The sequence below is a fragment of the Bombina bombina genome, chromosome 6, assembly GCF_027579735.1.
Source record: "Bombina bombina isolate aBomBom1 chromosome 6, aBomBom1.pri, whole genome shotgun sequence".
Classification (NCBI taxonomy): Eukaryota; Metazoa; Chordata; class Amphibia; order Anura; family Bombinatoridae; genus Bombina; species Bombina bombina.
In genome coordinates this window covers 495,937,971-495,962,885 of record NC_069504.1, presented here as the reverse complement: position 1 = coordinate 495,962,885, position 24,915 = coordinate 495,937,971, and the positions used below count along the sequence as shown (strand labels likewise).

Genomic DNA, 24,915 nt, shown 5'->3' with positions numbered 1-24,915 from the left:
CAATCTTGCGTCACTTCCGGTGATTCCATACATCTGATTGGTCTGTGTCTCAGTGAGTGACAGGATTCACAACCAATCAGATGGGCACTGTAATCACCCATCTTCACTATTTTGCCTCCTCCTGGGGGGGTTCAAGGGGGGCAAAGCCCCACTTTTAAACCTCATTCCCCAAGGTTTACTTGGGATGTAAGCCAGAGGATCGGCGGTGCACCCCCGAAGACAGGCAAAAACATATAGTGAAAATAGAAGAGTCAACGGAAGTGATGTAAGATTGGAGTTTTCAAGGAATTGGAGTTCTCGACAGAACACCGGGACTCACGGATCGGAAGTCAGAGGGCCTGAGCTCACTTTGCGGCCAGCAACCACCCGCCTACTCCCCCTGGATCTCCGGGATATTTTGCCATTCCAGGTCACTAAATTGCCAAATCACTATTAGATATATCCCACACCAGCTTCTCTATCTGCATGGGGAACTTTACAAATCTTATTGTGACTCTGCAAAATGGCGAAGAGCACCGGTTAGCACTACTGGATGCTTACTATTTAAAATTAGAGAATTTATTCTTATCATTATTGAAAAAAATGCAGTCTGACTCTGAATATAATTTACATGTACCGGACAAGGATTCATCTGAATCATGAAAGTTTTATTTTGACTTTATTGTCTCTTTAATTATAACATTATAGAGGACACAATTTTCTTGCTTTTTATATTCTTTGCTTTCTGATAGAAGTAATTTCGAATTGCCCTTTACTTGGCATTAGTGTAGTTTTATTTTGTAAGTAAACTAATACTATGCCGATGAATGGCTTTTTCCTTAACTTTTTTGTCTATTGTTTCATATTAACCCTATATTGATCAGCACTTTCAATGGTCCAAGAGTGACCTGTATAATATAAATAGGGGGGGAAAAAAAGTTTGGCGACTGTTATTTTGTATGTTTAAAGGGAGAGTCTACTCTAGAATTTGTATTGTTTAAAAAGATAGATAATCCCTTTATTAGCCATTCCCCAGTTTTGTATAACCAACAATTATATTAATACACTTTTTTATCCTCTGTGATTACCTTGTATCTAAGCCTCTGCAGACTGCCCCCGTATTTCAGTTCTTTTGACAGACTTGCATTTTAGCCAATCAGTGCTGACTCCTAGGTAACTTCACGTGCGTGAGCACAATGTTATCTATATGGCAAACATGAACTAGCGCCCTCTAGTTTTCAAAAACTGTCAAATGCATTCAGATAAGAACAAAGCAAATTTGATGATAAAATTTACTTGGAAAGTTGTTTATAATTACATGCCCAATTTGAATCATGAAAGTTTATTTTTGACTAGACTGTCCATTTAATACTGTTTTTTATGTATGAGACGAATTCTTGATGTAAACGTTATTCTTTACAATTGTTTGTATTTTATTTGCTTTGTCCTCAATAACAAAAAATTAAAAATACAGCCTTGGGGGCAGTATAGAGAAGACTTCTAGGGGACATTTTTAAGGTTAACTTTTTCTAGTATATTGCAACTACAGTTTTTATTTATAGCTACATTGATTCAGTAATGCACACACTTTGTATACTATCCCTTTAACTGCATATAAGTAGAAACTGAACTCACTCAGGGGTAATGGTTTCCACCCCATTAGATTTCTTAGAATAATTTCTACCTACTCTTACAATATGTTATGTAGATCAGTGGAGATGTTAATTTGTATACATATAGTATTTTAAAACTTGTGTGATTTTAACGTCAACATAATTTGGTGATATATTAGCCTTATTCATTACAGTTGACAAAGTTACATTAATTGGCATACATGTTTTTTTTATCTTGGCTCTACTTTAGTGAAACTGTAAGGTAAGGTCCAAATGTTTTGGATATCATCATCATCAATATGTTTAATCTTAATACACTACATAATGAAAATATTATTATTATTCTTTATTTATAAAGCGCCAACAGATTCCGCAGCGCTGTCCATGGGTAACAAAGATAAAAGGACAGTACAATATGAGACACCAGACAAAATTTAACAAACAAATACAGGGGGAATTGGGAGTTAGATGAGGGCAACTATTAAGCAAGTGGAATTCATTAGTTATTAATTTGGTGATAGGCTTCCCTGAACAAAAAGGTCTTTAGGGAGCGTTTAAAGGAGGAGAGGTTGGGGGAAAGTCTGACAGCTCGAGGAAGTGCGTTCCAGAGGGTTGGTGTTGCACGAGAGAAGTCCTGCAGTCTAGCATGAGAGGAGGTGACAGTAGAAGAGGCAAGGAGTAGATTGTTGTTGGATCGTAGGAGACGGGCTGGAGTATATTTGTTGAGTGAGGACAGGTATGGGGGGGGGGGGGCTGCATTGGTAAGGGCTTTGTAGGTCAGAGTGACAATTTTGAATTTAATTCTGCTGTGAATGGGGAGCCAGTGAAGGGACTCAGAGGGGTGCAGAGCGTCGGGAGAGGTGGATTAGCCTAGCCTAGGCATTTAGGATGGATTGAAGAGGCGGGAGAGAGGAAGGCCAGTTAGTAGGTTGTTACAGTAGTCAAGTCGGGAGATTACTAGGGAATGGATTAGCTGTTTAGTAGTTTAAGCACTCAGAAAAGGCAAATTTTGGAGATATTGCGTAGGTGGTTGCAACATCCAGAAAAAATAGTGCCGTTTCAAATGCCAACATTTAAATACCAAGGGAGTTATTGGTAGTGTAAACAGCTAATGAGAGTCCAGCATCTATATCCACCAAGCATGCACACAGCAGGCAGCACAGACTCCTACTAAAGCACCAACAAACAATTCTGCAGCACAACTATTCCAAAAAATCTTTTCTTTATTAGACAGAAAGAAGCATAAAATACTGACAATGTTTTGCGTTTTTTTTGGGATGGGTAGTATGTGAGGATGATGGCAGTGCCTTATCCTGTTGTAGTACCAGGAAAGCAGATGACAGCGAGGGTACTTGCTTGCACTATCCCCATGTCCCTGGTGCCAACTTAGGATCAAGCACCTTCACCAGTTTGATTTCCAGCAGCAGACACTATTTCAAATGTTCTATTTTTTTTCCTGACTCTTGCTTTCTTTGAGGATGGAATATACTGTAAAGCACCAAGCAGCAATGCTTTTTTTTATTTTTGTCTTGTCCAAAATAAATTGTTTTCTTGTCATATTCGCAGAGGAGTGTCCCTCTCCAGTAATAAAGCAGTGGCAGCTGTGCTTTTCCAGTGAGGATTAGTAGGAAGTACAAAACAAATGCTGCAGTATTACTATCATTTATTTTTGCATGAAAATTTTATTTGCAAATAACAGTAAATGCACGTTTGTGTTCAACTTGTCATTGAGAAAGATTGCTCGCTCTCAGGTTGCCGTTTTCAGCCCATGAACAGTAAGGGGAAGAAAAAAAAAAAAAAAGACCCTTTGATTGCTAACCTTCCTTAGGCCTAGGAGCAGATGCCTGCACTTGCTCACAAAGCAAATATTAAAGGCATAGTGTTTTTTTTTTTTTTACGATTATCATGAATCTGGGTATATGTTCTTAATAGAATTTGCCACCCCAGCCCTAAACAAAATATATACATAAGAAACGTTACACCATGAGGGTGGGTTGTAGAAAACTACTAGGCTATGGGTGGTAATACACATGCACACCCCGTGTGTACACCAGGCACAGTGTTATGCTGGAATTGGTAAGGAGTGGTGTAAGTTTATATACAAAACCTCACATACATGTCTCAATATGGTTTCTTGCTAAGACCTACTTGTAGTTGTAATTTGGTACTGTAGCCTGGTCTCTATTGCTTCTTCTATACCATATGTTCCCTGAAGCCTGTTATTGTAGAAAATATATTCATATATATCTTATCGAAAGTGTGTACATTTGTGTTTGGATGGTTGATCAAGACCAGAGAGAAAAAAAAAATAATCATGGTTATACAGAAGAGTTAAAGAGGTATGAGAATTTTTGTGTGGATGTTAAATACAACATATACAGTAACACCCCCTCCCACATCACTGGCTAGCTAGAACGTTTTCATGAGATGCAAAGCTATACACAATTGTACATACAGTGAAATCTTAGTACAGAGATAAACTGCTGCCTAGGTAGTGATACATTTTAATATACCACTAAATACACCTACACCAGATAAACATCTGACATTTATGTAATAGTTGCACATACAAATACATATAGATCAATAAACAGAACCATTTGCAGATTGTCCTGCGCACTAAGGCCTCGCATTCTAATTATGAATGCAGTACTATAGGTAGAAAAAGAGGTAAACACTTCTAGCAGAATAGTAAAATATTTAAACAAGAAAAGCATCAATCTGATTAAAATGTAAAAAATAATATAAATTAGTGTTTTGAATATAATTTCGTTTTAAAAAAAAAAAATTACCATTTTGAATTTAATTTTTTTTTTTTCCCCTTTAACAATATAAATTGAGTTCCCTCTTTTAAAGTCTTATAGATCTACAAGTAATGAACACCTAATTTGGTTACAGAACAAGTGATAAACATACATAGGAAAATGTTAAATAGCTGCTTCCCATTATCTGTCAAAGCTCAGACCAAAAACACAACCTCTCACACCTCTCCCCATAAACAGTATATAGAATCTTACTAAATATATATTGTGTGTACTGGAACAGACTTTCTCAGTTGTAACAGTGTTTGTAATCTATTTCTTTTTGGAATATAGACAGACCCCCAGTAATCCAAATAAACATTCAGTGGAATCCTAATGTCTGTTCTGTAACAAAGTACTTCATCCTCTGTAACTAGAAACCATAATATTAGTTGTATTTCTTTTTACTCCATCATACATTTCACAAACTTCCATGTGGCACCCCAAGAACTCTATTGATCTAAAAAATAAATAAATAAAAAAAAATGTGAACTAAGAAGCATACACAATAGGTAACAAAAAGGATGAAAAAACAAACAAAAAATACACCTTTTAAGATTGATCTTGATATTTTGACTCAGATATAGATCCAAGTGACACGGCAGGGTGTGCCAGACAACCTTGTACGGAAACAGGGGCAGACCAATAAAGCAGTATCTTTTAATTTATCAAAATAATATGTAGAACTAAAAAGCCTATTTTTTCAGTTTGAAAAGATGGCTTCACTATAACCTGTAACAATTAGTAAGGTCTCGGAATTGATATGCAGCCCAATCTATTGAAAGTTGTTCCCTTTACCTGACCCACTTGTGCAATACAATAGATACTTGCAAAATTATGCCAGCTTCTAAAGTTAGGCATAGATTGTGTGCGATTGTAAACAGACACGCACAGACCTCCTTCCACTTTATGTCACAAGAGACCTTCCCAGCAGGTTCTGTGATCACACTTTTCTATATACAATGAAACATACATAACCCTTTAACATTAGTGTCCAAGTCTCTGTGTCCTCGCACAAAAGCAGCTGCGGACACATTGATTAACATTTTCCTTCAAGTCATAGTATACAACATGGAAACCTGGAGAAAAACCAGGAGTTCTCAGTAACTTTGAGATCTTCTTTGGTGTCTTGTCATACATGATGAGGACAGCCATGTTCCATAGGAGGTACATCTGGTCATCATCATATATACCCTCACACGCAGGCTACCTCTTCAACATATGCAATGAAGGTTATCGGCAGGATCAGAGCAGTGCAAGCCCCTCCACCTTCATCACTGGATGCTACAGGACGAGGTCTCTCCTAGACAGCAAGGGCATGATACAGAACGCATAGGCTTTGGAGGAATTAAATCCAGGTCCTCATCATCTGGAATCTCATCCAGGCGATACCCATCCTGTAACAGTTGTCTACTAAGGTCCTGGGAAACCTGCTACAAAGGCAAATATTCTATTACACAAGGTTTTAAAGTAGAATAAAATCTCTAAACAAGGGTTTATTGCTGGAAAATAAAAAGCCGGTTAGATTTTAGGTTGTACAATGTAAAAATTTATAATCTGACTGTATTAGCTGCTAATCTATGAAGAGCACTTATCTCCATACTAGCTAAGGGAGAACACATTCAGTTTAGAATTCAGATACACAGTAACAAGTTTGATTGTGGCAGCTAAATGGAAATGAAGTTTCAAGAGATGCTATAGTCAGAGGGATCCTGATAATTAGTCTGTGCAAAGGTGGAAATGCAGAAAGGGACATGAAACCCAATTGTTTTCTTTTATGATTCAGACAGAACATACATTCTTAAACAACCTACCATTTTAAATTGTATTGTCAATCTTGCTTCATTCTCTTGGTATCCTTTATTAAAGGAGCTGCAATGCACTACTGGGAGCTAGCTGAGCACATTGGTAAGCCAATGACAATAGACATATGTACAGCCACCAATCAGCAGCTAGCTCCCAGCTTCTGAGCCTACCTAGGTATCATTTTCAGCCCAGGAGAACCAAGCAAATTAGATAATAAAAGTAAATTGGTTGGAAAGTTATTTAAAAGTGTATGCTCTATCTGAATCATGAAAGAAAAATGCTTGGTTTCATGTCCCTTTAATGTTTAACACAATTTTAGTTAACCTGGGCTCAACACATTTGTTCGAACTTTAGGCCCAAACATTTTGGGTATCTCAAAATGATATCAAGGAACATACTAACCAGTAAATGTAATGCCAATACTACTAAGCCAGTAGCGGTATTCCAGCGTGCAAGTATGAACGTGTGAATAATGTCAGCATGCTCATGGATTGTTGATAAGGAAACCCATCAACAGAAAAAGAATTACAAAGTGGATGGTGTGCGGATGTAAATAAGGATCCTTATCCATAAGAATATTTAAATAACCCCTGACTATGATCAAAAAAAAGGAGAGGCATTAAAAATGTTTTTAAAAACCCACTACAGTGGGCAATGTAACTGCCAGGCAAGGCAAATAATTACAAAATTAAAATAAATTAGACAATCAATGTTAAATGCATTTCATTAACTAAACTAATTAGAAACACAGTGTCTGTTTTAATAGTCACATTTTCAACTTGAAAAAGTATACAAGCAGTGATTCTGGCCTACGCTTGTATGGCTGCTTTTCATTTGCTCACCAGCTGTAGTGGCACGAACAACCATGACTTTACATAGGTTAAACACATTAAAAGAAAAGAAAGTGATTTATTTTTACACTGTGATGTCCCTTTAATCTTGACCACTGCATAATTGCAAATTTAAAAGTAGCAAAACCATTGTGTTTTACAGCTTAGTATAATAACTATTCTAAATATAACAATACTTTGTTACAATATATGATTAGCAGATAAAATGGTAAAACGCCTCTTACCTCTGCTGAAGAATATCCAGAGGAGCATTTTGATTCCAGTTCTGCATCACTAAAAGGAAAACAAAAAAGTACGAAACAACAAGTATAGGAAGAGGGGAGAAAAAAAACAGTAATGAGTTCCAGAAAAACAGAAGATGGGGATTAGAAAATGAAGTGAACAAACGGTTATTAAAAGAAGATGCAATTCGAGCTTAGAGAATGGTGAGGAAAACAGTACTTAAAAGGGGACAATGTACGAACAAACTTAAAGTGAAAGTAAAGTTTGCTGTATTACTATGCAAATATCAGCAATACAGCACAAATCAATGGCACTTTCATTCATGAAAATTTAAATTTTTACCTTTATTCGTAGTTTTATCAGGTTTTAGTCGCAATCTAACAAGCTTACGATTCAACCCGTGATATATTTTTTTTTTATCCTGCTGGTCACGTTTTCAGAACAGCCAATTGACTTGCTGGCCGTTAGGCGGCCGTCATTTGACGTCACCGCTATCTTCTAAGCTCTGCGCATGCGTAAGATTCCTTCCTCTCCCTGGCGCGGCCCCGTTTAGCGCAAGTTTACTAACAAAACCATCAATACGTAGCAAGTGTGTTTATAACAAGCATTAACGCATGCGCATTGTGCACCGTCGTCGAGGATTGCCGCATGCGCACTGGTTAACTTGTCCGGGCACGAGCATTGTAAGCACGCTCTATACAAACAAACAGGAAATAGATCGTGGGCGGAGCTTTAACGGAACGGTAGGGGAGAACCAAATACATTTACTAACGAAATATGTAAGGTTAAAAAAAAAAATAAGTTAGCGACAGTTTATTTTAAAAGGTGATAGATTAAATAATCCTTGCAGAAAGTCAAAACTTTACCTTCACTTTAAGTAGCTAAACGGTTAATTGTATTTAAAAATCCTGCAGGAATACCCTTTCAAATGGGTTGGGCTGTAATAACCGCCCACTTCTACTCTGATGCCTGTTTTCTAAATAGTGAATACCGCAAAACCTTACATTTTCAATATATTTGGAGGTTTCAACTGGCAAAATCAACTTTTTCAAATTAAAATTATATAAAGGGAAAGGATAAAAGTAAAGTTGGAAGCATTTTACAGTAAAATTCATTCCCCTTTAAGATTGTTTCATGAGGACTATGTACATATAAACTGTGTGTGCACACCAACTATTTGTTAGGATAAGGTAAATAAAAATCTTTCACAGCCTTAGAATGTGCAGTGAATCTGGAAACATCCAAGAAAAACATGCAGTCTGACAGATTTAGATCATGATAATACACTCTGTCTGTCTGTTAAAAGCTCACCTGTCTGAATCCAGGGACACAAGGGTCTCATCAAAAGCCTGGCTGAGAGCTGCATATCCTTTATTAAACTTTACTGTCCTGTAAGGTACAAGGATCAGACATACTGTAAGCTGCAATCATGTAAGAAACACCAACCTTTGCCATCTCAATCCCAAAGGAATTTACCTTTTGGTTTCAGCCTTCCCTTTTCCAGGTACTCCTAGCATGCCCTTCTTACGCAATGCTGCCCGTGCCAGATCACGCTGCCTCTCTGAAAATGGAGCCAAAGATCTTTTAACATTAATTGGTTGTTTGACACTGAGGTCCCTCCAATCAGAATACAACCAGAATATGAATATTACTAAACACCCTCCCACACAAAGACTTGAAAATCATTAATAGCCATCTTTTTTGCATACAACAGCAGTCTGCCCTGGGCCAGTCATAGCCACCCTCCCAGATAATCAAGTTTCTATAACCTGTTTAACATGCTGTTTGCAGAGTCAATACCAGTGCAGGAAGAAAATGATTACTGTGTGTGTTGGTATGCCAGACATCTAGAAGATCAAACACACTCACACTCCTCACCACCTTTTATCACTAGCTTCACAACTAGAATAAGCACGTGTGACTATTTTGCCTGGACAAGCTAATCACCTACAGAATCTGAATACAGTTAACCTGAATAAGTTTTACTATAGGATTAGCAATATAACAGGCGTGTTGCAATACACCCGAAAAAATACTAGGTTTACTAATTTTTCTGTGTTAATATTAAAGGGACAGTCAACACCAGAATATCTATCTTTTAAAACAAGAAACAATTTCTTAATTACCAATTCCCCAGTTTTGCATAACCAACACAGTTAAAATTATACTCGTTTTACCTCTGTAATTACCTTGTATCTAAACCTCAGCAGACTGCCCCCTTATTTCAGTTCTTTTGACAGACTTGCATTTTAGCCAATCAGGAGCTGACTCCATGGTAAATTCACACATGAACTCAATTTTATCTATATGAAACACATGAACTAATGCCCTCTAATGGTAAAAAAAACTATCAAAATGCATTTAGATTAGAGGCGGCCTTCAAGGTCTAAGAAATAAGCATATGAACCTCCTAGGTTTAGCTTTCAACTAAGAATACCAAGAGAACAAAGCAAAATTGGTGATAAAAGTAAATTGGAAAGTTGTTTAAAATTGCATGCCTTATTTGAATTATGAACTTTTTTTGGACTTGACTGTCCCTTTAAATTAAACAATCATTATGGGCAAGGTTCACTAATAATGGACCGAGATCAGCAAAAAATTGGTAATTATCCCCATTGACAAGTGTACAACGAGTACAAAATATCCTTATCACTTTCTATATCAAATTGGCTTATCTAATCTCTCTCTGAACTCCTGGGCAATTATTTAAAAATCTGGGTATTCCAGTGCTGTATCCCGTACAAAAATTAGATATCGCCCTGACATATCCTCATATTAAACAACCCAGTAAATCCATATATTGCAATGGGCAATATAACCCCAAGATTCTTCATATCATAATATCGTAGCTGTTTTTATGTTAGGGTTAAAGCATCATAGTATCTCAAATTTAGCAGGGAGTAGCAGTGTGAATGCCTGACGCGCATTTCGAAACTACTTTATCAAACTTAATTATCTATTATTGTATACAGTATGAGTGTGCTTATATACTGCCTTTTTTCTTACACTTTAATATACACAGATAATTACCACATAGACACACACCTATATATAGACTGGTTGCTATGGCCCCCCCGGGCACCTGCAGAATGTGCAGTGGTACCAGGGCCCACCAATGGTTGTTCAGCTCCTGCTCTAATCTAAAGAATAAAGAGAATTTTCATTTTACACTTTTTTATATCCCTTTCAATTAAGGATGTTTGTATCCTTTAATTTAGGCTCCATCTTCATTATCTTTAATTATATCTACTAGATTCACACACTCAGTGAGCCAACAAATGCAGAAGGCGGCGGCCGCAAGCCACATTAGTCTTTTTTCAGAACCAAATTATTGTGAAAGTGCAGCACACTGAGATCTGGATTTGCACAGATCTGAGTGTGTTGCATTTTAAAAAATAAATAAATCCGGCTTCGAAAAGAGGCAAATGCAGCTTGCGAACGCCTTCTCCCAGATTCGTTAGCACAGCATTTTACAGTGTTATGAGCTAGTTGATTGAATTTAAGAAGATTGAAAAGCTCTGTACACTGTATCATATTGAAAAATATCTACTCTCAAATTACATAAGCAGTCATGCTTTGTCAGGTTTAGAACTCCTACCCATTGTAAAATGTCTTAGACCTGATCCAACGCTGAAAAAATACAAGATGTCAGTTGCTGCAATTAAAAAAAAGTCTCTTTATTTAGAAATATTTAAAATACAGAGGGAACATACCCTATTTGAAAAGAACAGACTAACATGTTTCGGCTTGCGCCGTACTCTTAGTCCTAAAACAACATACAGACACTCCTGCTTAAGAACCCTATACTAGGGTTTGATTGGTAGAAATCTCAATTATCAATTAGGGTTTTTAAAGGTGCAGTACATAGTACTCTTTTTTAGCAATGGGATAGAATGTATACACACATCAATTCATGCAATTTAGAGTATATAATTATACAGTGCCCTAAATTCACACATGTCTAACATTTACTTTATGCCTCAATCTCATATTTCTTTTGTTAAAGATGGATTGAACTAAAAAAACATAATTTATGTAAGAACTTACCTGATAAATTCATTTCTTTCATATTAGCAAGAGTCCATGAGCTAGTGACGTATGGGATATACATTCCTACCAGGAGGGGCAAAGTTTCCCAAACCTTAAAATGCCTATAAATACACCCCTCACCACACCCACAATTCAGTTTAACGAATAGCCAAGAAGTGGGGTGATAAGAAAAAAGTGTGAAAGCATATAAAATAAGGAATTGGAATAATTGTGCTTTATACAAAAAAATCATAACCACCACAAAAAAGGGCGGGCCTCATGGACTCTTGCTAATATGAAAGAAATGAATTTATCAGGTAAGTTCTTACATAAATTATGTTTTCTTTCATGTAATTAGCAAGAGTCCATGAGCTAGTGACGTATGGGATAATGACTACCCAAGATGTGGATCTTTCCACACAAGAGTCACTAGAGAGGGAGGGATAAAATAAAGACAGCCAATTCCTGCTGAAAATAATCCACACCCAAAATAAAGTTTAATGAAAAACATAAGCAGAAGATTCAAACTGAAACCGCTGCCTGAAGTACTTTTCTACCAAAAACTGCTTCAGAAGAAGAAAATACAACAAAATGGTAGAATTTGGTAAAAGTATGCAAAGAGGACCAAGTTGCCGCTTTGCAAATCTGATCAACCGAAGCTTCATTCCTAAACGCCCAGGAAGTAGAAACTGACCTAGTAGAATGAGCTGTAATCCTATGAGGCGGAGTCTTACCCGACTCAACATAGGCAAGATGAAATAAAGATTTCAACCAAGATGCCAAAGAAATGGCAGAAGTTTTCTGGCCTTTCTAAAACCGGAAAAAGATAACAAATAAACTAGAAGTCTTTCGGAAAGACTTAGTAGCTTCAACATAATATTTCAAAGCTCTAATAACATCCAAAGAATGCAACGATTTCTCCTTAGAATTCTTAGGATTAGGACATAATGAAGGAACCACAATGTCTCTACTAATGTTGTTGGAATTCACAACTTAGGTAAAAATTCAAAAGAAGTTCGCAACACCGCCTTATCCTGATGAAAAATCAGAAAAGGAGACTCACAAGAAAGAGCAGATAATTCAGAAACTCTTCTGGCAGAAGAGATGGCCAAAAGGAACAAAACTTTCCAAGAAAGTAATTTAATATCCAATGAATGCATAGGTTCAAATGGAGGAGCTTGAAGAGCCCCCAGAACCAAATTCAAACTCCAAGGAGGAGAAATTGACTTAATGACAGGCTTTATACGAACCAAAGCTTGTACAAAACAATGAATATCAGGAAGAATAGCAATCTTCCTGTGAAAAAGAACAGAAAGAGCAGAGATTTGACCTTTCAAGGAACTTGCGGACAAACCCTTATCTAAACCATCCTGAAGAAACTGTAATATTCTCGGTATTCTAAAAGAATGCCAAGAAAAATGATGAGAAAGACAACAAGAAATATAAGTCTTCCAGACTCTATAATATATCTCTCTGGATACAGATTTACGAGCCTGTAACATAGTATTAATCACAGAGTCAGAGAAACCTCTTTGACCAAGAATCAAGCGTTCAATCTCCATACCTTTAAATTTAAGGATTTCAGATCCTGATGGAAAAAAGGACCTTGAGACAAAAGGTCTGGTCTTAACGGAAGAGTCCACGGTTGGCAAGAGGCCATCCGGACAAGATCCGCATACCAAAACCTGTGAGGCCATGCCGGAGCTACCAGCAGAACAAACGAGCATTCCTTCAGAATCTTGGAGATTACTCTTGGAAGAAGAACTAGAGGCGGAAAGATATAGGCAGGATGATACTTCCAAGGAAGTGATAATGCATCCACTGCCTCCGCCTGAGGATCCCGGGATCTGGACAGATACCTGGGAAGTTTCTTGTTTAGATGAGAAGCCATCAGATCTATTTCTGGAAGTTCCCACATTTGAATAATCTGAAGAAATACCTCTGGGTGAAGAGACCATTCGCCCGGATGCAACGTTTGGCGACTTAGATAATCCGCTTTCCAATTGTCCATACCTGGGATATGAACCGCAGAGATTAGACAGGAGCTGGATTCCGCCCAAACCAAAATTCGAGATACTTCTTTCATAGCCAGAGGACTGTGAGTCCCTCCTTGATGATTGATGTATGCCACAGTTGTGACATTGTCTATCTGAAAACAAATGAACAACTCTCTCTTCAGAAGAGGCCAAGACTGAAGAGCTCTGAAAATTGCACGGAGTTCCAAAATATTGATCGGAAATCTCACCTCCTGAGATTCCCAAACCCCTTGTGCCGTCAGATACCCCCACACAGCTCCCCAACCTGTAAGACTTGCATCTGTTGAGATTATAGTCCAGGTCGGAAGAACAAAGAAGCCCCCTGAACTAAACGATGGTGATCTGTCCACCATGTCAGAGAGTGTCGTAAAATCGGTTTAAAGATATTAATTGAGATATCTTTGAGTAATCCCTGCACCATTGGTTCAGCATACAGAGCTGAAGAGATCGCATGTGAAAACGAGCAAAGGAGATCGCATCTGATGCGGCAGTCCTAAGACCCAACATTTCCATGCATAAGGCTACCAAAGGGAATGATTGTGACTGAAGGTTTTGACAAGCTGATATCAATGTTAAACTTCTCTTGTCTGACAAGGACAGAGTCATAGATACTGAATTTATCTAGAAACCTAAAAAGGTTACCCTTGTCTGAGGAAACAATGAACTGATTGGTAAATTGATCCTCCAACCATGAACTTGAAGAAAACAAACACAAGTCGATTCGTATGAGACTCTTCGAAAATGAGAAGACTGAGCAAGTACCAAGATATCGTCCAAATAAGGAAATACCAAAACCCTATTCTCTGATTACAGAAAGAAGGGCACCGAGAACCTTTGAAAAAATTCTTGGAACTGAGGCTAGGCCAAACGGTAAAGCCACAAAACTGGTAATGCTTGTCTAAAAAGAGAATCTCAGACACTAAAAGTGATCTGGATGAATCGGAATATGCAGATACACATCCTGTAAATCTATTGTAGACATATAATGCCCTTGCTAAACAAAAGGCAGGATAGTCCTACAGTAACCATCTTGAATGTTGGTATCCAAACATAACGATTCAATAATGATAGATCCAGAACTGGTCTGAAGGAATTGACCTTCTTTGGTACAATGAAGAGATAAAATAAAACCCCAGCCCCTGTTCCAGAACTGGAACTGGCATAAATACTCCAGCCAACTCTAGATCTGAAACACATTTCAGAAATGCCGAGCCTTTGCTGTGTTAACTGGGACACGGGAAAGAAAAGAATCTCTTAGCAGGAGGCCTTAACTTGAAGCCAATTCTGTACCTTTCTGAAACAATGTTTCTGAAACCAGAGATTAAGAACGGAATTGATCCAAATTTCTTTGAAGAAAACGTAATCTGCCCCATACCAGCTGAGCTGGAATAAGGGCCGCACCTTCATAGGTACTTAGGAGCTGGCTATAGGTTTCTATAAGGCTTGGATATATTCCAAACTGGAAATAGTTTCCAAACTGATACCGCTCCTGAGGATGAAGGATCAGGCTTTTGTTCCATGTTGTGAGGAAAGGAACGAAAATGATTATTTACCCTGGAAAGAAAGGGAAAGCAAAGTTGACTTAGAAGACATGTCAGCATTCCAAGTTTAATCCATAAAGCTTTTCTAGCTAAAATAGCTAGATACATATACCTGACATCAACTCTAATGATATCAAAAGATGGTATCACCAATAAAATTATTAGCATGTTATAGAATAATAATAATGCTATAAAATTATGATCTGTTACTTGTTGCGCTAAAGCTTCTAACCAAAAAGTTGAAGCTGCAGCAACATCCGCTAAAAATATAGCAGGTCTAAGAAGATTACCTGAACATAAGTAAGCTTTTCTTAGAAAAGGATTCAATTTTCCTATCTAAAGGATCCTTAAATGAAGTACTATCTGCCATAGGAATAGTAGTACATTAGCAGGAGTAGAGACAGCCCCATAACCTTAGGGATTTTTTGTCCCAAAAAACTCTAATCTGTCAGATGGCACAGGATATAATTTGCTTAAAACGTCTAGAAGGAGTAAATAAATTACCCAATATTATTCCATTCCCTGGAAATTACTTCAGAAATAGCATCAGGGAGATAAAACACTTCTGGAATAACAACAGGAGATTTAAAAACCTTATTTAAACGTTTACAGTTAGTATCATGAGGACCAGAATCCTCTATTTCTAATGCAAATAACACTTCTTTAAGTAAAGAAACGAATAAATTCCATCTTGAACAAATACAAAGATTTATCAGCATCAACCTCTGAGACAGAAACCTCTGAACCAGAAGAACCATTATCAGTATCAGAATGATGATGTTCATTTAAAAATTCATCTGAAAAAAAGAGAAGTTTTAAAGTCTTTTATGTATACTAGAAGGAGAAATAACAGACATAGCCTTCTTAATGGATTTAAAAAATAAAATCTCTTATGTTATCAGGAACACTCTGAAAATTAGATGTTGACGGAACAGCAACAGGTAATGTAACAGTACTAAAGGAAATTTTATCTGCATTAATAAGTTTGACATGACATGCAATACAAATAACAGCTGGAGAAACAGATACCAAAAGTTTATAGCAGATACACTTAGCTTGGTAGCTCCAGCACTGTGCAGTGATTTTCCTGTAGTATCTTCTGACTCAGTTGCAACGTGGAACATCTTGCAATATGTAAAAGAAAAAAACAACATATAAAGCAAAATTGATCAAATTCCTTAAATGACAGTTTCAGGAATGGGAAAAAAATGCCAGTGAACAAGCTTCTAGCAACCAGAAGCAATAAAATAATGAGACTTAAATAATGTGGAGACAAAAATGACGCCCATATTTTTTAGCGCCAAAAAAGACGCCCACATTATTTGGCGCCTAAATGCTTTTGGCGCCAAAAATGACGCCACATCCGGAACGCCGACATTTTTGACGCAAAAAAAACGTCAAAAATGACGCAACTTCCGGCGACACGTATGACGCCGGAAACAGAAAAAAAATTTGCGCCAAAAAAGTCCGTGCCAAGAATGACGCAATAAAATGAAGCATTTTCTGCCCCCGCGAGCCTAACAGCCCACAGGGAAAAAGTCAAATTTTTAAAGGTAAGAAAAAATGATTGAAACAAATGCATTTATCCAAATATGAAACTGACTGTCTGAAATAAGGAATGTTGAACATCCTGAGTCAAGGCAAATAAATGTTTGAATACATATATTTAGAACTTATATAAAAGTGCCCAACCATAGCTTAGAGTGTCACAGAAAATAAGACTTACTTACCCCAGGACACTCATCTACATGTTTGTAGAAAGCCAAACCAGTACTGAAACGAGAATCAGCAGAGGTAATGGTATATATAAGAGTATATCGTCGATCTGAAAAGGGAGGTAAGAGATGAATCTCTACGACCGATAACAGAGAACCTATGAAATAGACCCCGTAGAAGGGATCACTGCATTCAAATAGGCAATACTCTCCTCACATCCCTCTGACATTCACTGCACGCTGAGAGGAAAACCGGGCTCCAACTTGCTGCGGAGCGCATATCAACGTAGAATCTAGCACAAACTTACTTCACCACCTCCATCGGAGGCAAAGTTTGTAAAACTGAATTGTGGGTGTGGTGAGGGGTGTATTTATAGGGTATTTTAAGGTTGGGAAACTTTGCCCCTCCTGGTAGGAATGTATATCCCATACGTCACTAGCTCATGGACTCTTGCTAATTACATGAAAGAAATGTAGAATTCACATCATAGATTTCAAAATTTAAACTATACATTTTGAAGTTTTAAATGGAAAAAAAAGGAGTTAAGTAACATATATAAGACAGTAAGTGCACTAAGTACACTGTTATATGGTGGGCTTTTTGAGAGAGGAAAGACTATTCTCTTTATTATATGGATTTCATATCAAATTTCATACAATTTTTCATATAGATTTTATCTCTGAAGGGGCTACAATGATATACCTAGTTTTTATACTAAGAACCATAGGAGCTTAAAAGTAAATTATGCCTTGTAATGGATTTAAGTAAAAGGAAAAAATAAATAAAAGAAAAAATAAATAGATGTAACTTATATCGTATGACTTTTACTTTTTGTATACACTCTGAGTGTGTTATCTCCATAACCTAGGTTATGAAAAGATCTTTCTATATATATACTAGTCATCCACACACATAGGTGTTATTGACCAATATATAATTAGAAACTTTACATGAGACGGTTATTTATTTATTGATCTCTGGATATCAAGAGTTTTAGAAAGCTCCACAGCTTCATGACTTTAGAAGAAGCCTTCAAAGGGACCCGATGGAGGGGGGGGAATGACGTGGTCAATTCCAATGATTGATAAAATCATACTCAGAGTTCAAACCAAAAGGAACCTTGGTCTGGAGTCCTGAATATCCAGTACTACTCCTGTCTGGATAGAATTTGGAATTTATCTCACCCCTCCCTCGGGCCTGTACTTTCTCAATTACCATCCATCTGAGGCTTGTGCAGTCTTTATCGTGTGTGTTAACAAAATGTTTAACTACGGGGGTGGTGCTCTTACCTACTCTAATGGTTGATAAATGTTCACGTATTCGTGAACGTACCTCTCTCGTTGTTAAACCTATGTATTGAAGGTTGCAAACCGTGCACCACAAGAGATAGATGCAGTAGGTGGATCTACAGTTCACGCAGGCCACTACTTCAAAGCTTTCCCCTGTAGTGCAGGATTGAAATGATGAACCTATGTGGACATGTTCACATGCTTTACATTGATTGTTCCCACATCTATATGTGCCCCTATGTCTAAGCCAGGAAGATTGTGTCCCGCTCGGGCCGGTTTTTTAGTTGTGAGGGAGATAGGATGCTACCCACAGATTTATTGCGTCGATACGAGAACCTGCAGCCTTTTCTTACTGCATCAGCTAGGCAATCATCAGCTGCCATAGTTTTAAAATGTCCTCGGATTATATTGCAAATGGTATGGTATTGTTCAGAATAATCTGTAACAAATGTCAATTTGCGTTCTTGATGACCACTAGGTTTTGTGCGGTCCACCAAAAGGGAATCTCTTGTTAGTTGTGTCTACTTCGTTTCTAGCTTTCTTAAGCACCTTGGTACTATATCCCCTTTCTTTCAATCTATCCTGTAATGCTTCTGCATGGCGTTCATAGTCATTTACTTTTGTACAGTTTCCTTTTGAGACGAATAAATTGTCCTTAGCCACAGAGTATGGAACCTGACGAGGATGGCAACTTTGGGCATGTAGTATACTGTTCCCTGAAATGGGCTTCCTGTATACTTCAGATGTAATGTCGCCTGATTGCCATCCCCTAAGCTCCACATCCAAAAAATGAATATTCTGTTTGTTTGTTTCATGTGTGAAACGCAGATTGAAGTCATTCTGATCCAGATATTTAACAAATTCATTTACTGGGTATCCTCACTGTCCCAAACAAACAGCAAATCGTCAATGAAACGATAGTACATCCTATATGGCAGGACAGAAGGTGTTACTATCCGCATAAATGTGGGACCCGCTCCCACCAACCCATATATAGGTTGGCATAAGTAGGGGCGAACTTAGCGCCATAGCAGTCCCACATTTCTGCAGATAGTAATCACCTTCAAATGGAAATAATTGTGTGAGAGGAGAAATTCAGTGACCTCCAACACAAAAGCTCTAAAAGGCTCACTGTAGGTTGTCTCATGAATCAAAAAATATTCAATAGCCTTCAATCCTAAATGATTGGGGGATTTGAAGAATACAATGCTGTGACATCCACTGTGAGCCACATAGAATTCTGTGTCCATCGAATTTGATCAATAAGATTCAGAATGTGTTTTTGTGTCCCTAATATAACTAGGGAGAGCTATGACCAAGAGTTGTAGCAAGTCATCCAACCACTCCTGAAAGATGCTCTAGCATAGATCCTATCCACTCACTATCGGTCTTCCTGCACGTTTTCAATTGTTTTATGCACCTTAGGAAGGTGGTGGAAGATTTGAATTAGCCGGGTTGGGGGGTTTTTGACATATAAATATTGACAGGTGTCATTGTCAATAAAACCCTCTTCACAGCACTATCCAAAAGGTGCATAAGTTGTCTTTGAAACACATTCGTCGGGTCTCCCTCAGTTTGATGTAACTGCTATCATCCTCTAGTTGCCTCAAGGCCTCACTTATATAGTAATGACCTATTCATGACAACTACAGAGCCCCCTTTGTCGCTTGTTTTTTATGACAATATTCAAATTGTCACTTAATGATCTCACGGCTTGTTTTTCAAGTACACTTAAGATTATTTTAACTGTTTTTTTTCTCATGATTCAGTTTTCTCAAGTCAGCCTCAACTCTTCTATAAAAGGTCTCTATAGTGTTGCCTCTGCTCTGGATGGGGTAGAAAGTAGAGGGATTTTTATATTTCTTATGCGATTAGTTTTGTGTATTAGTGGTATCAGTTATTGTCTCATGTTCCAACCTCCCTCAGAGCTATGAGGTCACATGTATCTTGGAATTGAAGACCCTTGGTAGATATTAGAATTTACTTGCCCTGAGATTGTTCTATAGAAATTTCTGATTCATTATTTCTGAAGTGTTTTACAGAGTGTTAGGTTGCGCACAAATTTGTTAAGATCCAACCATTGTATTGAACAGATTAAAACTTACAGTGGGCACAAGCCCAGGCCCAAACTCAACACTCTGTACTCTTCTTTTGTCAAGGTGTGATCAGAGAGATTTAAGACGGTTTGTATTTTGAGGTGGGGGAGGCATCCTGGTTTGTCTTACTGGGTACCTTCCCTTGTTCGGGTAGTGTAATTGCTGTCCCACCTCCCCTGGACCCGCTGACCCCATGTGAAAAACCTGTTTCATCTGTGAAAACTCTTCACTCTACTTGTTGATACATTCATAGATTGTTGTTCATAAGATGGAACAGGGTTTACAGAGTGGTTGATATTTTCTCTGTTGGTATGTATTATGTTTGTTGAAAGCTGGGTTTACCAGAGTGATGGACTGCATATACCCTGTTAGGGACCCTGTCTCATATCCATTCTAGTGTGTAGTTCCCCCGTCCCAGAAAAATCTGTTATAAGTAGTGTTCCTTTTTACCGTATCCTGGAGGGTTTCTTCCTCACTGAATATGCACATCATCCCAGACTCTGCCTCACTATCTGAAAAAGTAACATTTTGTTAACCCTACCTCTCTGTCTCCTACCTCTTCCTCTCCTATGTCCCCTGTTCTGACTCCTCCTATATTGGAATCTTTGGCCTCTGTTCCAAATATAGATTTTGTTGTTATCATAATCTGATTTGTCCCTTAAAAATTTGCTGTGTTTGATACTAACAATCTCCTTCCTTAACCTCTCTGATTGTTTTTTGTAACACGAGCATCAATTTGGGAAAATCAATACTAGCACAAAAATTGTTAAAAGTGTTTGTACATCACCAAATATCAACCCTGATTGCATTTAACATTTCAGTTTTATGACTTATCAGTAGTTTCATTAGGTCAGGCCAGAACAGTCACTTAGAATAAGGTTCCACATATCAATAAACTCTTGGGTCATCAGTTTCAAAAGTTGGAAATTTGCTGATTCGCAAGCCCCATGGTATCATGTTAAGGGCTAGATACCTTTTCTAAAGTCCAAATATCCCATTTAATTTTCTTTTCCTTGATTAAAAGGCGCTCCATCTCATCAAATAGCATAGGCAAATCAAACTTTTTCGATCATGTGAGAATATATGCTCTATTTCCACATTGTCAAAAGTCCCTCTCATTTACTTCTTTTAGTGAATAATAGGTGATCACAGTTGATCCCTCTTGAATCATATCTGCTGCATATTGTTGCAATAACAGAAACCAGGGGTTTTTGCCCAAACACCCAAAAATACAAATAAGAAAAAAAGGAATGGTTTGTTGCAACAGAACAAAATAACTGCTATATAGTAATGTCCGTACAAGCTTTGAGCTATAGTTCCTTTTTATTTTCTGTTTCTAAGTAGTGACAGTAATAATAAGCAAAGTATGCTGTGCTCCCCTCTCTCTATGGACAATAAACAGTGGGTTATCAAGCCCCTTCGTTATTCTTTTGACCTTTTATGTATATATATTTTGTGCTATTCAGATAACCCTTATGTGACTTGTTCCCGAGTATCAATGTGTGGCTAGTAATCCTTGAAGCAATAATGTAAAGGATTTTGAAGGATTTTAAGCGGATATGGAAAAGTCCCAATCAATAAACCAGTGTCTCTGTTCATGCAGACACATATATATAAATACATATACCTCCGCTCCCTTCTGTGCCCGGTACCTCTGACCTGGATCGTCCTAGGTCTTGCTGGTTTGCTATGCGCTGTTCCGGACCCCCGTCCGTCCACACCATGCGGATTCAGCGTCTTCCGTATCGCCACACGTGGGGCGTGACGTCACTTCCTGGATTCCGTCTGTTAATGGTACACCCTGGGCAACTGGGCTTGGAGTTTGCTGGAACTTCAATCAATCCACGGGCTGTTTCAAGCCTCTCTAGCCGCCGCAAAATGCCTGACGCGCATTTCGAAACTACTTTATCAAACTTAATTATCTATTATTGTATACAGTATGAGTGTGCTTATATACTGCTTTTTTTCTTACACTTTAATATACACAGATAATTACCACATAGACACACACCTATATATAGACTGGTTGCTATGGCCCCCCCGGGCACCTGCAGAATGTGCAGTGGTACCAGGGCCCACCAATGGTTGTTCAGCTCCTGCTCTAATCTAAAGAATTAAGAGAATTTTCATTTTACACTTTTTTATATCCCTTTCAATTAAGGATGTTTGTATCCTTTAATTTAGGCTCCATCTTCATTATCTTTAATTATATCTACTAGATTCACACACTCAGTGAGCCAACAAATGCAGAAGGCGGCGGCCGCAAGCCACATTAGTCTTTTTTCAGAACCAAATTATTGTGAAAGTGCAGCACACTGAGATCTGGATTTGCACAGATCTGAGTGTGTTGCATTTTAAAAAATAAATAAATCCGGCTTCGAAAAGAGGCAAATGCAGCTTGCGAACGCCTTCTCCCAGATTCGCTAGCACAGCATTTTACAGTGTTATGAGCTAGTTGATTGAATTTAAGAAGATTGAAAAGCTCTGTACACTGTATCATATTGAAAAATATCTACTCTCAAATTACATAAGCAGTCATGCTTTGTCAGGTTTAGAACTCCTACCCATTGTAAAATGTCTTAGACCTGATCCAACGCTGGCCTTTATTATATTCAACTAATTTGATTTAATATATACCACCACACCTAAATTTACACAGCAAACCCTCTCCTTATACTTTATCAAATTTTCCTCCCATAAGCATCTAGCTATTATTTACATTTCACACTTACGCAGTTTGGCTTGAATCGAAGGCCCTTTACTCATCAAATACGGTCCTCTCTTCTCAACATATGGCCCTTTGGAGTCCATTGATTTAACCTGCTGGGGGGGATGGTTAAGAAGATCAGACTAGTGTGTCATAAGCCAATGGACAGATAATTCTATGAACACCAGCAAAAGCCATGCAACAGTAAGAACAATAATTCATTTCATAATGGTGCAGTGTCATGTGATGTTATGATTTGTAAATGAAGGGATAGCATTAGGGGCCCAGTGATCTCTAAAGCACTCTGTCCTGCAAGATTATTTATGAAGTCTTGTCACTGCTGCAAGATCCATAAAATAATTTTAGAAAGGCAACTTTTAGCTTGAGAGCTATTTATCCAATTATGTAGGATTCTGTATGTGAATAAGTGTTAAGAGAGACAAGGATTACAATTTAATGCTTTAAAAAGCCCCAGATTTGTGTGAATTCTTTTCATGCCAGCAAGTTTTTAACCATCAGAACATTAAAACCAAAGGCATCAAAATCAAGTAAGCAAAGCGCTATAAAACACAGGTGTAGAGTACTAGACATGTAAATGGACAGATAGGTCCATAACACCTAAATGTTTTATGCTAAACATATTACTAGCAAAGTAGTCAACAACATAGACACCAAAAAAAATAGTTTTTCACTCCAAAGCATATAGAATCAATACTTTGAATTTTGAGTCTGAAGTCAAATTTAAGATCACAAACTGTTTATAAACCACTTTATTCTCTGATAGGCAATTTAAAGGTTAACAACTTAGCTACTTAAGCTTTCAAAGCCAGGAATGGAAATGGAGACAAGGAGGGCAATGATGTGTTTATACTATTACATTAATCAGACGTGATCCAAAACTACATGTAGATATTTTAATGGTATGTTACATTTTAAATAAACTGAAAGATTTCTGCTACTGACTGCTTAAATCCATACTCTGTAATTTTGTACAGGATCATCAGTGCCCTTTAGGGTTAAATGTGCCTGAAAGGTGTAACGCTAAATAGTTGTGGGCATATTTGATAATTTTAACGAAATCACTTCTCCTCCCCTTCTTAGTCACCTTGCTGCTGCCACAAACCTTGATTCGGTCTCCGTTGTCACCGGCAGTTCCAGGCTCCATTGGACAGTGACAGGCCGCCACCTGACACCTCCTACTTAGTAGTTTATCAATACAAGTCCAACCAGAAGCAGACGCTTCCACTACGTAAAACCTGAAAGGGCGGATGGCGGAAGCCATCTTACTAGTGGCGGTAAATTAAAATTTATTAACAGCTTGGCTGAAAAAACGTAATTGCATCTGGAAGTATGTTAACTACCTTATGCATCAATTCACTTGCTATTATGTTCAGTAACGCGTATATATTATATGTGAAATGAAATGAGTTCCTCTCATCCAATTTGACAGTAGTGCTTTGCTTCCTAACCTGGCTTTTCGCATCACCATGGCGACACATAGCTTTTTTTTTTCTTTTTTACACACCGACACAAATGCTGAGCAAGTTTTGAGCTTTTTTGGCTTTATTACATGCATTTAAAGGGACAGTAAACACTAAAATTGTTATTGTTTCAAAAGTTAGATAACGCATTTACTACCCATTCCCAGACATCCCAAGTCTCCCTGAAGTTCAGGGAGTCTCCCTGATTGTAATAGCGGCTCCCTGATGCCAGCAAATGGAGTTCAATCTCCCTGAAACTCCAAGTACTATGATCCAATGTGGCCCAAATCCGGAAAAGTGTTTCTTTAAGGAATGCCTTTGGTTGCTGGGACGTTATAGAACCCTCAAAGCATGCATCAGTAACCAAAAAGCCCTCACTGATTTTAATAAAATAAAACACAAATACTACCTTATTTACTTCACGTAATTAAACTTCACATTCTAAAATATTTGAGCACTCAACAAGTGTACAATCACTGGAAAATAGGTTTGTTGTATGTGGTTGTGCAATAAAGCTACTTTTTTATGTGACTTTAGTGGGAACTGGGAAGCTATTTTAATGAAAAGTCTATCTTATTTAGGGTTTCAAGGTGTCCAATATATAACTGGGAGGGGGGGGGGCGGTGCAGTAGTGGGAGAAGCCACCTCCCTGAAATGAGTTTTTGCATGTTGGGATCATAGTTGCCAACATTTCAAAAAAAATTCCAGGGATACTTTGCAGCAGAGCAAGCAAGCGGGTTACTGGAGT

General features: G+C 37.8%; 1 protein-coding gene across 3 annotated transcripts; it reads right to left on the bottom strand.

Moving 5' to 3' along the window:
- Positions 1 to 2,797: 2,797 nt before the first annotated feature.
- FAM219B (family with sequence similarity 219 member B) lies at positions 2,798 to 23,872 on the bottom strand. Of its 3 annotated transcripts, none has more exons than XM_053717354.1 (6): positions 23,810 to 23,872; positions 22,712 to 22,802; positions 8,749 to 8,833; positions 8,584 to 8,661; positions 7,275 to 7,323; positions 2,798 to 5,826 (listed from the first exon to the last, which is right to left on the bottom strand). In XM_053717354.1, the coding sequence occupies exons 1-6, from the start codon at positions 23,849 to 23,851 to the stop codon at positions 5,668 to 5,670; spliced, it is 504 nt and encodes a 167-aa protein (XP_053573329.1). In that variant the 5' UTR covers positions 23,852 to 23,872; the 3' UTR covers positions 2,798 to 5,667. The 3 variants fall into 3 exon arrangements, with proteins under 3 accessions (XP_053573329.1, XP_053573330.1, XP_053573328.1); XM_053717355.1 differs by having other exon boundaries at positions 22,712 to 22,799; XM_053717353.1 differs by having other exon boundaries at positions 23,792 to 23,857.
- Between the last annotated feature and the right edge of the window lie 1,043 nt (positions 23,873 to 24,915).

Excerpts from the sequence above, each read along its gene's own strand:
- FAM219B (XM_053717353.1), bottom strand. The coding sequence starts at position 23,851 with ATGGAGCCTGGAACTGCCGGTGACAACGGAGACCGAATCAAGGTTTGT. Across the intron at positions 22,803-23,791 it reads AGGTTTGTGGCAGCAGCAAG|CAGGTTAAATCAATGGACTC; the intron begins GTGACTAAGAAG and ends CATCCCCCCCAG. Across the intron at positions 8,662-8,748 it reads GGGAAGGCTGAAACCAAAAG|GACAGTAAAGTTTAATAAAG; the intron begins GTAAATTCCTTT and ends TGTACCTTACAG.